At 36.5% G+C, this 16,052-nt stretch overlaps 1 protein-coding gene across 1 annotated transcript in view; it reads right to left on the bottom strand.

Moving 5' to 3' along the window:
* The window catches only part of COL19A1 (collagen type XIX alpha 1 chain), a 438,272-nt gene that overhangs the window by 129,009 nt on the left and 293,211 nt on the right, over positions 1-16,052 (bottom strand). Inside the window, 1 exon segment of the mRNA XM_044002760.1 lies at positions 8,421-8,474. Coding sequence (XP_043858695.1) covers positions 8,421-8,474 — 54 coding nt within the window.

Here is a 16,052-nt window from a genome sequence, read left to right as displayed (position 1 = left end):
GCCTTAGTTGCAAATAGCTCATATGTGCTCTAGAACAAAGCAATTAAAGCATTTGAAATTTTTGCAATTCATTTATTTCTAGATATATCTAAAGTTAGTTTTGATGCTGAACATAGTACTCAAAGAACTCATAATTTGAAAACACAAAAAATGTACTTTTCCCTCATTATTCTGGTATGCTACAGTACTAAGGTAAGATTTAGATTATTCTCAAAATTCTCAGAGGGATCTATGTTATTATCAGTTTGGGAGTTCCCTGCAATAAAGCAGATTGCAACCCAGCTATGTCCAGGCTCTACCTGCCATCCTTAACCATTACCACAATTCCTTTATGACATACTTAATCCTGTTCTTTTTCAGAGCCTTTCATTGGTATTACTCACAATCCTTTCCATTTCCCTCTGTGTGATGTCTCTATTTAGTCATTTGGAGGCAATGGTATTTTAGATCTCACCTCCCCAATAGCAATACCAGTAAATTATTTTGAAAAGATGGGCCTTTGTTGTTATGGAAAGTTCAAGATCAATAAAAGTGTGGTGAAATTTCCAGAAAGCAATCCAGCCAGCTCTCTTCCTTCTTTTCCATTCTGGACCCAACTCATGGTCCATCTATATTGTCTATCCCATGAAATACATTCTATTGGGAAAACTCTCATTTAGAGACATAATGAAACCTGGGCAAGAATAATTCTTTATCCATTTGATCTTTCCTTTTTGGATAGACAGTACAAACTCTTCAATGCCTCTGAATTTGATGCAACCAATGCAATGTTTTCTAGAAGCAACAGGATCTAGAGGTCTTCAGCATCCATGGAGAATTCCCTCCTTGACCTGGACTCTGTGTTGGACCCCTTATATCTCAGTGGCAAATAATTTCAGCAAGCATTTCTTTCCATATTTTATGCTTCACCTGATGTTTATTATCAGAATCATTGAACAGGATTATTTCTGTTGTTACATTTTCTATGGAATCCAGAATGCTCAGTAAAAGAGCCTGTAGGATAGCAGTTTATTCTGCTAAGTTGAATGCTGTTTTGGTATTAACAAACAGTTAAGTGAGGTGGAGCCAATATGTCAGAGTGCAGGCAACAGCCCAGATAAACTCTCCCAACATTCTCCTCCATCAACTTTAAAATAAAACCTAAAATCAAATTCTACAGTGGTAGAACATAGTATCCTCATGCATGATAAACCTAAAGAATCAAGCTTTTGGGACAAGAATTATTTGTTACTATTTCACAAAAACTCTGGGAAAACTGGAAAACAGTATGGCAGAAACTAGGTATAGACCAACATCTTACACTGTACAAGATAAGGTCAAAATGAACACATGATTTAGACATAAAGGGTGATATCATAAACAAATTAGGAGATAAGGAATAGTTTACCTGTCAGATATATGGAGAAGAGAAGAATTTATGACCAAACAAGAGATAGAAAGTATTATGAGATGTCAAATGAATAATTTTGATTATATTAAATTAAAAAGGTTTTGTAAGAACAAAACCAATGCAACCAAGAGAAGAAGGAAAACAGAAAGCTAAGAATCAATTTTTATAGCAAAAAAGGACTATAAAGCTGTGCATACCCTTTGATCCAGGAACACAACTACTTTGTATCCCAAAGAGATCAAAAAAAGGGAAAAGAACCTTTTTATACAAAAATATTTATAGTAGTTCTTTTTGTGATGGCAAAGGATTAGAAATTGAGGAGATGTCCATCAGTTGGGGAATGGCTGAACATGCTGTGGATTATGATGATAATGGAATACTATTGTGCCATAAGAAATGATGGACAGGATGTTTTCAGAAAATCCTGAAAAGTCTTATAGGAGCTGATAAAAATGAAATGAGTAGAACCAGGACAACATTGTACACAGTAACAGCAATATTGTATAATGATCAATGTGAATGACTTAGCTATTCTTAGCAATACAGTGATCCAAATACAAAGAATGCACAATGAAACATGCTCTCCATTTCCAGAGAAAGAACTGATGAGTCTGAATGCAGATTGAAGCATACTATTTTTCACTTTCTTTCTTTTTAAAATTTTTGTACTGTTTTCTTTCACCACATGACCAATATGGATATATGTTTTGCATGACTCACATGTCTAACCTATATCAAATTGCTTACCATATTAGGAAGGGGAACATGGGGGGAGGTAGGGAAAGAATTTGGAACTCAAAATTAAAAAAAATAAATCCTAAAAATTTTCTTTACAGATAATTGGGAAAATGAACCATTATTAATAAAGAAAAATAAAATAAATAAGCCTTTTCCCAACTTTCCCCAAGAAAAAATACTGAAGAAAATAATACTTAAAAAAAAAAAGAATTAGCCTAATGGCATATAAGAGGTACCATAATCCATTGAAGAAAATAACTCCTTAAAAAGTAATCTCACTGAAGAAAATAATACTTAAAAATTAGAATTGGGTAAGTAGAAACTAATGACTCCATGAGACATCAGAAACAATAAAATCAAGTTGAAAGAATTTTTAAAATAACACTAAAATGTGAAACACCTCATCAGAAAAACAACTGACACAAAGCAAGATAATTTAAGAATTATTGGACTACCTGAAAGACATTATTAGAAAAAAGAGCCTAGAAATAATTTTTCAAGAAATTATCAAGGAAAACTTCCCTGATATCATAGAACCAGAGAGTAAAATAGAAATTGAATGAATCCACAAACACTTCCAGAAAGAGATCCCAAAATGAAAATTCTCAGGGATATTAGAGCCAAATTCAAGATATCCCTTGTCAAGGAGAAAATATTGCAAGCAGCCAGAAAGAAACAATTCAAATAACATGGAACCACAGTCAGGATCATACAAAATTTAGCTGCTTCCATGTTAAAGGAGTAGTGGGCTTAGAATATGAAATTCTGGAAGTCAAAGGAGTTAGGATTACAACCAAGGATAACCAATCCAGTAAAATGAGTGTAATCCTTTGGGAGGAAAATGGATATTTAATGAAATAGAAAACTTTCAATCATTCTTGATGAAAAGATCAGAGTTAAATAGAAAATTTGACATTCAAACACAAGACTCAAAAATAAGCATAAGAAGGTAAACATGAAAAAGAAATCGTAATGGACTCAATCCGATTAAACTACATTCCTATATGGGAAAAACTCCTTAGAACTTTACCATTATTGAAGTAGTTGTGCGTTTACACAGACAAATAGCATAGGTTTGAGTTGATTATAGTGGTATATTATTTAAAAAAATGAAGTGAGGGGCAGCTAGGTGGTGCAGTGGATAGAGCACCGGCCCTGAAGTCAGGAGGACCTGAGTTCAAATCCGGCCTCAGACACTTGACTAACTGTGTGACCCTGGGCAAGTCACTTAACCCCAATTGCCTCACCAAAATAAATAAATAAATAAAATTTTAAAAATTAAAAAATGAAGTGAGAAAGGATGTACTGGGAGAAGGTGGAAGGGAAATGAAGAATGAGGAAAATTATCTCACAAAAAGGAACCACAGGGGCAGCTAGGTGGTGCAGTGGATAGAGCACTGGCCCTGGAGTCAGGAGTACCTGAGTTCAAATCCGGCCTCAGACACTTCACACTTACTAGCTGTGTGACCCTGGGCAAGTCACTTAACCCCAATTGCCTCACCAAAAAAAAAAAAAAAAAGGAAGCACAGAATGTAGAGATTTTATAGTGGATGAGAAAATGGTGGGGTACATGGAGAGCAATATTTGAACCTAACTGTCATCAGAATTGTTTCAAAGAGGGAAAAATTTATCTACACACTCAGCTGGATATAGAAATATATCCTATCAAACAGGGAAGTAGAAGGGGGAGGAGAAAAAAGGGGGTGGGTGATAAAAGGGAGGGTGGGTTAAGGGAGATGGTGGTCAGAAGTAATGGACAGGGTGACAGGGTAAAAAGAAAAAGAGAAGGATGAATAGAAGAAAATAGAATGCAGGGAAATACACAGTAATCATAACTGTGAATGTGAATGAGATGAACTCACCCATAAAATGAAAGTAGATAGCAGAATGGATTAGAAAACCAGAATCCAACCATATCTTGTTTATAACAGACATATTTGAAACAGAAACACACACACACACACACACACACACACACACGCACACACATATACATGGTTAAAATAAGGACCTGGAGCAGAATCTATTATGCTTCAGCTGAAGTAAAAAAGGCAGGGATAGTTATCATTATCTTAGACAAAGCAAAAGCAAAAATAAATGTAATTAAAAGAGATAATCAGAGAAATTACATTTTTGACAAAGGATACCACAGACGATGGAGTGGGAAATGGCAAACCACTAAAATCACTTTTTCTTTGCCAAGAAAACCCCAAATGGGGTCATGAAGAGTCAGACATGACTGAATTGGCTGAACAACAACACCAGTGAGAATGAAGTAATATCAAATTTTTTTACAAGATTTTCTGATAACAGCTTTATTTCTAAACTATATAGGGAACTGAATCAAATTTTATAAAAATAAGAGCCATTCAGCAATTGATAGTCAGAGGATATGAACAGGCAGTTTTCAGAAGAAATAAAACCTATCTATAGTCATATGAAAAATGCTCTAACTCACTATTTATTAAAGGAATGAATATTAAAACAATTCTAAAGCACCACCTCACACCTATCAAAAATGACAAATACTGAGGGAAAATATGATAAAATAGTAATACTAATGAATTGTTGGTAGAATTGTGAACTGGTCCAACCATTCTGGGGAATCATTTGGAACTATGCCCAAAGAGCTATAGCAGTTTTTGCAAAATTTCCCATTTCTCTTCTGTTTGTAGTCACATTTCTATGCCCTTAGCATTTCCTTAATTAATTGGAGCACTTGCCAAACTTCCTTTAGACTGGTTTTATTCTCCACTGCTTCTCTTTGCTTTATAAAAAACTAAAATAAGATCTTGTAGGCGAATTCTAACCTGGTTTTGCCTTTTCTAGTCATCTGTTTCTTATAGCTAAGGTACTTTCCAGTCTATTTCAATCACCTTGTAGCAGTCACTTTATACTGGTCTAATTTCTGGAAGAAATTATACTCAGTGTCTATGTAATTTTTGTTGTACAGTGCCTATCTTTGATTTTCAATCACTTGTCTAATCCAGGGTTAAAATTTCTTAATTGTATGCCATATCTTTTTCTAGTTGATATTATTTCTTCTTGCTTACTATAAATTCTGATCTTACCTCTGATGAGTCAGTTATGTGACTGCACAGACAGCTAACTGTGGGATAACTTTCACAACCATATAAAGTCTTTTCTTCTCCACTAAAATGGAATCAGTTTCATTCTTTGTAGTGTTATTTAGTATCCCGCCCCCCAAGTCCAGTGTCCACTAATTCTGTCTCTGAAGAAAGGGTTCATCATATAGAGGCATAAGGCTTTTGTGTAATCTACAAATCTTTGCTCTTTCTCATTTCTTTTTCCTGGATCATATTTTCTCATATATTTCTACCTATCCTCATGTTTACTTATTTTTGCATGTAAGTCACCAAGTGTGAGTGTATGTTCATTTGATCTGTAGGGTTTTGGCATATTCCTCTTAGAATTTCTTTAGTATTTCATCCTCAGCTATCATTGTTGAAGTGTAAACTGCAATTATTTTCATTGTGTTCTTTTTGCAGATACTTCTCATTAGTACCATAATGGATGATGACCAAATGTCCTGTGGAGTGATAACTTTCATAACCATGGGGCACATGTTAAAACTCACTCCATCTGTTCCTTTCTTTGCCTCTCTAAAGAGTACCTTCAATATATCTGCAGCACCCCTTTTCTTTCATTTATAGTAAGAATATGAAAATTGATACAGTTCAGCTCCTCCAGTAAAATGTCCACTTATAATGAAAACATCAGTGGGCAACAATGCTCTCTTGGTAACATTGCATTTTAGATATGAGCTGCCAAGCTCAAATTCCAGGAAGCTTGACTCCAATTTGACTGGCAGCCCTTACAGCACACATCCTTCTGAAATGTCCCTGTAAGGTCTAATCCAATTCATTCTGAACTCAGTTCCAAATATAAATCTCTCCCCTCCCCATATATGCTTAAGGAAAAACTGAGTCATCAAAGACAAATTCACCATACCACCTCATTTGGGAGATATTTAGAGATGAGAGCTCTGGGAAGTTTTTGGAAAGGGTAATAAATATTTAAGTAGTAAAGTCACCATTTTGTAAATTTACTAAAGGTGATTGCAATATCCCACCCTTTAAGAGTTCTTGGTTTATATTATCACAGTGGTGCCAATTAGTGTTTATTAGTTTTAATATCTAGCAATAAATCCTAGAGATCTGGGCACACTGTGGATAGAAATGTGTTGTTTTGTAATATATAACAACCCTTGGTGTTGAAAGTAAATTTAGTTTATTTTAATAAAAATGATTTTTACTCATTAAGCTTTCAAAAAAGTTATACAGGAATAATAGAGACAATCCTGTCAGTAAATTTGTCACAAATATGTCAACTTTTTCCTAGCAAAAGTCACTGAAAATTTTTAAATTAAAAAGGGAAAGAGGCATTTTTTAAGCACTTAATATTTGCTAGGCACTGTACTAAGCACTTAGAAATATTATCTTATTTGTTCTATAAAATAGGTGCTATTATTCCCACTTACAGATGTGGCAGATAAATGTTAAATGAATTCCCCAGTGTCACACAGCTAGTAAGTGTCTGAGGTCATATTTGAACTCATTTCTTCTCAACTCCAATTCTAGTGCTCTATTCACTATGCCATCTAGCTGAACTTTGTATGAAGCCAGCTAGCTATCATTTACACTCCCCTCCCTGCCCTGCTCCCACTTCCCCCTCTGCCCCACTATGACTTCAAATGCTAATTCTTTGAAAAGTGATAATCTATGTATTGTATATATGGCTACTCTCCATCACCCAGGATAACCAGTATGCTTCCTTCTGGAATCAATAACCCTGGAAAGCAAGTACTATAGTTATTATCCTCATTTTACAGCTGAGGAAACTGAGGTAGATATCAGTTAAGCAACTTGTCTAGAATCCCACAATTAATAAGTATCTAATGCAGGATTACAACTCAGGTCTTCCTTTTCCCAGGTCCAGTACTCTATCCATTGAGTAGCCAACTTTTCAATTCAACAAAACTTTCTCTAAATCCTGATGTCTAATTCACAAGCAGAGTTGGGATTCCCAAAGAGATATGAAGTAGACATGGAGATTCATAAAATTTGGAAATATAAACATAGATGAAAGGAATAAAATGAGAAATAAGTCCACTGAATGTCTGCATTTCAGCATAATTAGCACTAGTTTATTAATGCTAATGAGATAGCGGCATGATAAAATGGAAAGAACTCTGATTTGGGAGCCATAAGTCCTGTGTTTAATTCCTGCCTCTATCACTAATTACTTTTGTGACTTTGGGTGAATTATGTAATTTCTCTCAATGTCTTCTCCAAAATGAAAGGGTGCTGGCTTCTCAGGTCATGGTCATCTAAGGCAAATGTTGTCAACTCATAGAATGAGATTTACTATTAGGTTTGAGGCCATGTTCTTTTTCCACCTGCCTTCCCTCTATAGTTTGCCATGAATGCCACTGCAGAGAGGGGCAGAGCTGGGAGTGGCACTCCCTTTCCTGTTACCCTTGGCAATTTTACAGACAAAATCCTGTTTGCTACCCTTGGGATCACAGGACTTTGGGGGAAATAAAAAGTAGCTCTTTGCTACAAAACATTTAAGATTTCTTGTCTTAGGGGACAAATATTTATTCTACACTTTTGTACTTTGGGTAGGTGGAGGTATTATTAGGAGGGGTATCATGCAACTTGACCTGCAGTGAAAATCTCCCCTATTCCCTCTGAGGTTAAGATTCTCTTGGAAAACACTGGGAAAGTGGGAGGGTGGATATGAAAGTATCAGTGGTGAATGAATGAATGAAAAAGCATTTATTAAGTGCTTACAATGTACAAAGTACTGTGCTAAGTGTTGGGGGGTACAAATACAAAGGGAAGACAGACCCCAAACTCAAGGAACCTATATTCATATATATATGTAGAAAAATTTGAGAATAATTTTTTTTGGCGGGGCAATGAGGGTTAAGTGACTTGCCCAGGGTCACACAGCTAGTAAGTGTCAAGTGTCTGAGGCTGAATTTGAACTCACATCCTCCTAAATCTAGGGCCGGTGCTTTATCCACTGCACCACCTAGCTGCCCCAGAATAAATTTGTTTATTTGGAAACATAACTAATGATAATTTTGAATAGAGGGTTCTTGTTTTTGATTAGAAAACCCTTTTTCTGCTTATATTTGAGTGCTAAGGACTTACCAGTTAGGATACAGACAGACTATACTGGAAGTTAGAGCAAAGATATTTTCAAACTCACTACCATGTCCATTCACTATATACACAAAAGTAGCATAAAAGGAAATAAATACCTTGCTATAATATCCTCCAAGAGTATATTGTCTTCCTTGTTTTCCAGGTGGACCCTGTATTAGAAATGAATCTAACATAAGCTCACACTTATCAAAAGAAATATTTGTCTAGTTATATAGCGGATAACCCTTGAGCTGTTAATATTTCAGTACAACATTTATAATAATTGTTATCTTACAATAAATCCTCTTTTATTTGGCATGGTTATAGAAATAAATATGCTGGTTATTCTGGTTGATGGGGAGTTGCCATATATACAATACATAGATTATCTGTTTTCAAAAAATTAGACTTTGAAGCCACAACCAAGAGGGCTTTGACTGGTGTCCTAAGGGGGGAAAGTGTTTTTCTTCTTCATTCATCTTCTTCAGACAGTCAACAATGAATTCTTAAGCACCACTTATTAAGTTCCAAGCACTATGCTGAGTACTGGAAATATAAAGACAGCAATGAAACAGTTCTTGTCCTCAAAGAGCTTACATCCTATTGGAATTTAACTGCTTAGTTTTGGAAGGCAAGAACTGCTGTTTAAACAGGGAATTTATCTCTTGGGCTTTATAGTTTCTTCAGTAAAATAAGTTATAATAGCTTTAAGCTCAGAGCTTAAAACTGCATGCACTAAGCCTTTTGGGATACTCACTATATTGGCAATAAAATATTAATGTTTTAGCAACTTAGAAATGGCACTGCCTCACTATAGAGTAGCCAAGTTCCTTGAGGTCAGGTACTGTTTTGTTTTTGTCTTTGTGCCAGAACCTGGTGCAGGACATGTTATGTGCTTAATAAATGCTTCTTTCCTCCCTCCCTTTCCCTTCTTCCCAAGTAATACCACTTTAATCTTTGTCATGGACTTCTAGAATTTTCAGTAATTTTTGCTAGAAAAAAGTTGGTATATTTGCGATAAATTTATTGACAGGATCATCTCTATAATCCCTGTACAACTTAATAAATGCAATTATTTCTGTATTCTCAATACAGAATTACTGGTGAATTCCTCAGAGCGAAATTTCTTAGTGGTTTATCTTAGTATCAAAGTATCTCAGTAGCTTAGTAGATAGTTCTGCTATGGTATCATATACATATATGAAGAAATACATCTGAACAGATCCATGGAGATTATGAATAAAATGTGTCCTACATGGGTCAGGTTATACAGGGGCCTTTTATGAGACACATTCCTTCACTTCTGGCCCTAGCAGATATTTCTAAGTTGAGGTTTGTGTGAACTGAAAATAATGGGTGAGAGAATCATAGACATTTAAGCCTTAGAGGCCATAGAGTCTGACCTGTTTATTTGACGGCTGAGGCCTGAGAAGTCCAGTGACTTTATCAAAGTCATAGAGACAGGAAGTTGCAGAATCAGGATTCAAGTCTATGTCTTCTGCCTCCAAATCCGGAGATTTTTCCATCCCACCATACTCATTCTCAACATGCTTAAAACATTTTTACGGCTACAGCCACATATATGCACACACATACATGTATACACAAATGTATACAGACATAGAGGGGATTAAATTTTTCTTGAAAATGCATGTTTGCCAAGGGCAGCTAGTTGGCACAGTGGATAAAGCACCAGCCCTAGATTAAGGAAGACCTGAATTCAAACGCCGACTAAGACACTTGACACTAGCTGTGTGACCCTAGGCAACCCCAATTGCCTCACCAAGAAAGAAAAAGAAAGAAAAAGAAAGAAAGGAAGGAAGGAAGGAAGGAAGGAAGGAAGGAAGGAAGGAAGGAAGGAAGGAAGGAAGGAAGGAAGGAAGGAAGGAAGGAAGGAAGGAAGGAAGGAAGGAAGGAAAGAGAAAGAAAGAAAGAAAGAAGGAAAGAAAGAGAAAGAAAATGCATGTTTGCCACAAGAAATTTGGGGGTTTTTTCCCCAAAAGGGAATGGTATGGAAGCCAGAGAATATAGATTTCTGCTCATTTTGTTTTAAAATAGGTGGGGTGTGCTACAGATTTGGTTTTATATACATTTTCAGATGATGTATTTATTATTAGTTTTGCTCCACTGTTTTACTTTGTTACAAGAATCCTCTCACAAAATGAGTTCTTCAGTTGCTTCAGTCACGTATGACTCTTCATGCTCCCATTTGGGGTTTTCTTGGCAATGAGATTGGAATGAATTGCCATATCCTTCTCCAGCTCACTTTACAGATGAGGAAACTGAGGCAAAGGGGGTTGGTTAACTGACTTGCCTGGGGTCACACAGCTAATAAGTATAAATTTAACAAGTATAATTAGAGACTAGATTTGAATTCATGTCTTCCTGACTTTGGGCCCAGGACTCTCTCCACTGTGCCACCAAGCTGTCCTAAAGTAATACAAAGTAAGAATAATTTGTAAATGTTTGTCATGTGAAAACAAAACACATTAAGAAAGGTACAGTCACATACAAAAGACTACTGGATTTCAGAAAGAGCTAGTGGAAAGGGAAAGAAGGTACATGACAGATTGAAAGTACTTAAATTATCGATTACATTGAGGGGCAGAAGAAGAACATGAGGAGAATGTTAATAAGATGTTATGCAGGTCTTGCTTTGGACATTACCACACTTCCCGTAGCATCTGTAATGAGGCCAGGGAATAAAGTGTTATACAGGCACACTCTGAACTATTACATTCAAAATTATCTGTGTGCCCTCTCCATACTACTTCCCTAATAGAATGTAAGCCCTCTGAGAGTAGAAACAAGTTTGCTTTTGTAAAATAGCACAGTGCCTGGAATATAGCAAATTCTTTAAAAATGCTCATTGACTTTTGTATTGAAACTTTGAGATTGATTAGCTCTGCAAGTTTACTATTTCAGTTCTTCTGATAGAGCGTGCTCATCACACCAATGTCCCAATCCTAGTCAGAAAAATCTCACTACAATTATAAGGAATTTACATACATTGACTATCTCTCCTTCCAAGCCTCAGCCTTACCCTAATTAGCTCTACTCCTTCCTAAACCCTAGTCTAAGATGGGTCATCCATATCCCAAACCATTCCAAGGGACCTCCTTGAAATGCCAATGCCATTTCCAAACTAATAATGATCCTCCTCCTTGGACAATCTTCACCATTATAAGACTGATATGATTTCACTCAAGACAAATGTATGAAACACAATCTCAAGTGGGGTTTCAACTGCTGCTGAAACTGTTTTTTTGCTCTATTCTTACTAAATTCGTGTGTTTTTGCCTATAGAAAATGTTCCAAATGTTTCCTTTTCTCCTCAAGTCTCTGGTCTCAAAACCCACATTTACATTGATGACATCCTCATGAATCACTGGGAAGGTTGAGGTCATATTTATTTTATCACAAGGAGATTTCAAGATAGTGCCATGACTTAAAAAGCTCTAATATTAAAGACAAGTGGGTGGTTTTGCAATTACTTAGTGAATATAGGACTGTCTAGAGGGTCCATCTAGAGTAATCTAGACCCAAAGTAAAACAATTCACTCTTTACCAAATATTGATCCAGATGGATTATACTGAATTCACAGCATAATATCTTGCACTCCTTTCAGGGAACACAGAGCAATTCTCTTTGCAAATAGTTTGCCCTAGAATTTAAACATAATCACATGAATTGTGCATTGTTTTAATGTATAGAGTTCTAATATTCACATTGGAAATCTATAGCCAGAAAATGCCCCAAGAAGTGTTCCCAATATTTCCATTTCCATAACTTTTATTCCTCTAATTATATTTATCCCCTAATCAAATGATGATAAATCCTATTGTAACGTGAAAAATTCCATAAAACATCTGTACTCCTCAATGAGGCTAATCCTTTTGCCTTGTTCCTTGGTCCCATTTCTTCTCGCCTCCTCCAGGACTTTGCTTTTACAACCATCCCCTTTACCTCATATATCTTTAATTACTCTCTATCTCCATTGTCTCCTTCTCATCTGTCTTAAGTCTCTTCAATCCTAACAAAGCTTTCTCATCCTCTTTTTAGCCCATTTAGTTATTATTCTTCCCTCCTTCACGGCTAATTTTCTTGGACAATTTATTTCAACAAGATGCCACCACTTTCTTAATACCTACACTCTCTTCAACTTTTTGTTGTCAACCTTCTACCCCTACCACTTTTTTTGGGGGGGGTGGGGTCAGGCAATAAGGGTTAAGTGACTTGCCCAGGGTCACACAGCTGGTAAGTGTTAAGTGTCTGAGGCCAAATTTGAACTCAGGTCTTCCTGAATCCAGGATGCCACCTAGTTGCCCCCCTACCACTCTTTCCAGACTAAACTCACCAAGATCTTCAACTGACCTACTGATCCCCAAATCCTATAATCTTTTTGCAGTCCTGATTTTCTTTGATATTTCTGTAGTATTTGACACTCTTGATATCCCCCCCTACTGGATATTCTCTCTTTTCTTGGCTTCAAAGGTCCTAAATTGTTCTGGTTCTCCCTTTACTCCTCTATCCATTGGCTTTTCATCCTCTTCCTGACCCCTTAAAGTAAGTATTCTGTAAGAATCTGTTCTTGGCATTCTTCTCTCTATATAAACACTCTTACAGATTTTAAATAACTCCAAAATCTATATCTGACCTCTTCTCTGAGCTCCAGATTCTCATTTCTTACTGCCTACAGAACATCTTTTCCTGAATGTCCCACTAGTATTTGAAACTCACAGTGTCCCAAACTTAAACTTATTATATGACCTCCTAAACTCTTTCCTCCTTCTGATTCTTTTATTTCCACAAAAAACATTCATCCAGTCTAGTAAATTGGAAACTTCAGTGTTACCACTGATTCTTCCCTTTGCCTAAACTCTCATATCCATTCATTTAACAAATTATGGATTCGCAAAATCTTTTATATCTCTTTATTCTCCCTACTCACATTACTACCCACCTGGATCATTGCAAATGCCTGCTACCAAATCATTCCTCCTCTCCCCACTCCTAACTCCAATCCATTGTTCATACCACTACCAGGTTATTTTTCTTTTTTCTTTATTGACATTTAATGACCGCAGATTACATTTTCACAGAACAAAAAACAAAGAAAGACCTAGTGTGAAGAAGATAAAATACAAATGAATATTCTCTTTCATTTTCCCCCTCAGTACTATCTGCACCAACCTCCTGATAATTCTTCTCCAGAGCAGCCACTGAGTCCAACTTGCTCATATAACAATTTAGGAAAGTGACGCATAGAGAGGATTAAGTGGCTTGCCTATGGCTGTACGACTAGTAAGTGCCTGCAGTAGAATTCAAACTCAGTAACTTAACTCCAAGTCCAGCAGTCTATCCACTAAAGCACCTCGCTGGGAGACCTAGATTGTTAGGAAAAGAATTTGAAATTTGCTTTCTAGACAATGGCACGAGAATGGCATGGATAGATATATACATTTTGAAAAATATCATTCACTAACTTTCCCAGAGACTCCCTAATGATCAGTAGGTGAGAAACTTGTGTTGCCCTCTTTTCCATTTCTTCTTAGTCCAGTAGGTCCCTACATGTCTTTATCATGTATGAGTGTATCTCTAGCAACATAGGCCAGGCCAGTATCCAGATTGACAATGCTCTTTGGGAGCTGTACTGCCTAGAAAACAGTATCCAGCCTGATGGGCAGATGCCAAGTGACAAGACCACTGGGGGTGGCGATAACTCTTTAAACACCTTCAGTAAAGGTTTTGCTGGCAAGCATGCTCCCCATACTATATTTGTAGGTGTGGAACCAACTGTTATTGAACAGAATATGAAGTTCTATGACAAAAGGGAAGAGATTGAGTGATAATGGTTGAGAAATTTTGAGTGAAGTTGTGAGAATTTACATTGGAAGAAATGAAGATTCCCAGTGAAGGAAAAGGTTAGGTCATCTACTATAAACATGGAGGTTTAGATGGTTGTGGACTTTAAAAAAGAGGAAAAAGTCTAAAAAAGTTGTTATAGAGAATGACTTTTCCCCCCTACCAGATTGATGATTTCATAACTGTAGAAAGTTCATAGTAAAGAATTCCCTCTACCAATACAGATAAGCATTTTCTCTGCAATTTATAGTATTAGAGAGATGCCTGGGGGCACTAAGAGGTTAAGTGATTTGAGATAAGGAAAGAAAAAGAGTGTAAGAGAAAGATTGCTGAGCAGCTCTTACGGTTTACCCAAGATTATAAACTATAAATTTTGGTGGGTGAAATCAGCTCAGTTTCATTAATTTTTCCATCAAGGTTCAGCATCCAGAGAGCAGGGAGAGAGAGATTAGATAGTAGTAGTTATTGAAGGATGTTTGAGAGTGATAGAAGTCAGTGCATAAAGTTTTCTAGGATGGGGGTTATGAATGAGTAAAGTAGTAAACCAGGAAATCAAGTCTGAGACTCAGTGATGTTAATTGACTTGTCTATGGTCATACAATTAACAAGTGTGGAATTGGAATCCAGAGCTTTTGGACTCCAAGTCCAGACTTCATTCTATCCATTGTGCCATTCTGAAAAATGCAAAGTTCATAGATGAATAGAAGATAGAATAAGAGAGGAATAAAAATAGAGGGGAGAATTGTAAGAAAAAGAAATTAACCTAAGAGAAAAGGAAAGCAAAAAAGAAAAAAGAGAACAACAAAAATATTTAGTGTGAAATAAAGATCCATAAGGTACAAAATTAAGGGTGGAAGAAAGAAACATGAACAGTGCAAAATAGAAAAGAAAAAAACCAAAGAGACAAAGACAGATTAGAACATTATAAGGAGGAAGAAAAAATACTTTGTGGAAAAGGAAAAAAGAATTGAGTGAGCAAATATATAACACCATGGAGGAGGAGGAAACTATGAATCTATTGAATGTGAGAAAATTTGTAATCAGGTTGCAGCAATATGAAAACATTATAAAACTGACACTAAAGAAACCTATGGATGGATTAATATGGTGGAATATGGGGAATACATTCATCCTCCTTCTTTCTTGGATAAAAGGAAGATATGATTCATGTGGAGGGAGGGAAGATATTGAGAAACTGGGGATATCAACAAAGGAAGGGGGGAGAGAAGGGAACAAATATTTATTAAGGACTTACTATATGCCAGTCTTGGGGGGAAGTACTTTACAAACATCTCATTTGATAGTTACTATGTGTCTGAAGCAAGCATTAAATTCTGAGACAGTTTTAAAGGTGTCAAAATGTATTTTCAATGCTGGTGGTACAAACATGGTGACGGGAGCTAGTTCCTAGGTGTGTAGAAGGTTTGAGAAGCAGGGACATTTCTAAAAGGAAAGAATGGATAGGGCATGTTGAGTAGGAAGAATAAGTTTATGAATGTGTGTGGAGGGGGCAGAGATAGAAAGAGATCAGGATGAAGGGAAGGGAGAAAGAAAGAAGGGAGAGAGGGGACAAAGAGAAGGTAGAGGGAGACAGGAAGGGAAAGAAGGGAGAGAGAAACAGAGAGGGAGAACAGGAAAAGAGAGAAAGAGGGAGGGAGACAAGGAGAGAGGGAGAAAAGGAAGGAAGGGGAGAGAGAGAGAGAGAGAGAGAGAGAGAGAGAGAGAGAGAGAGAGAGAGAGAGAGAGAATGTTTATTTCTTTGCATTCATGTTTAGCTGGCCAGACCCTGTTGTGTTCTGAGCCCTGACTGGAGAGAAATTGCTTTTGGGAGCTCTGTGTTCTTGTCCTCCCTCCCTCACTACCATTTAGCAATAACAGTATT

The sequence above is a fragment of the Dromiciops gliroides genome, chromosome 4 (genome assembly GCF_019393635.1).
Source record: "Dromiciops gliroides isolate mDroGli1 chromosome 4, mDroGli1.pri, whole genome shotgun sequence".
Classification (NCBI taxonomy): Eukaryota; Metazoa; Chordata; class Mammalia; order Microbiotheria; family Microbiotheriidae; genus Dromiciops; species Dromiciops gliroides.
Note: the sequence above shows the minus strand (reverse complement) of the source record. Positions and strands in the feature narration are given on the sequence as shown.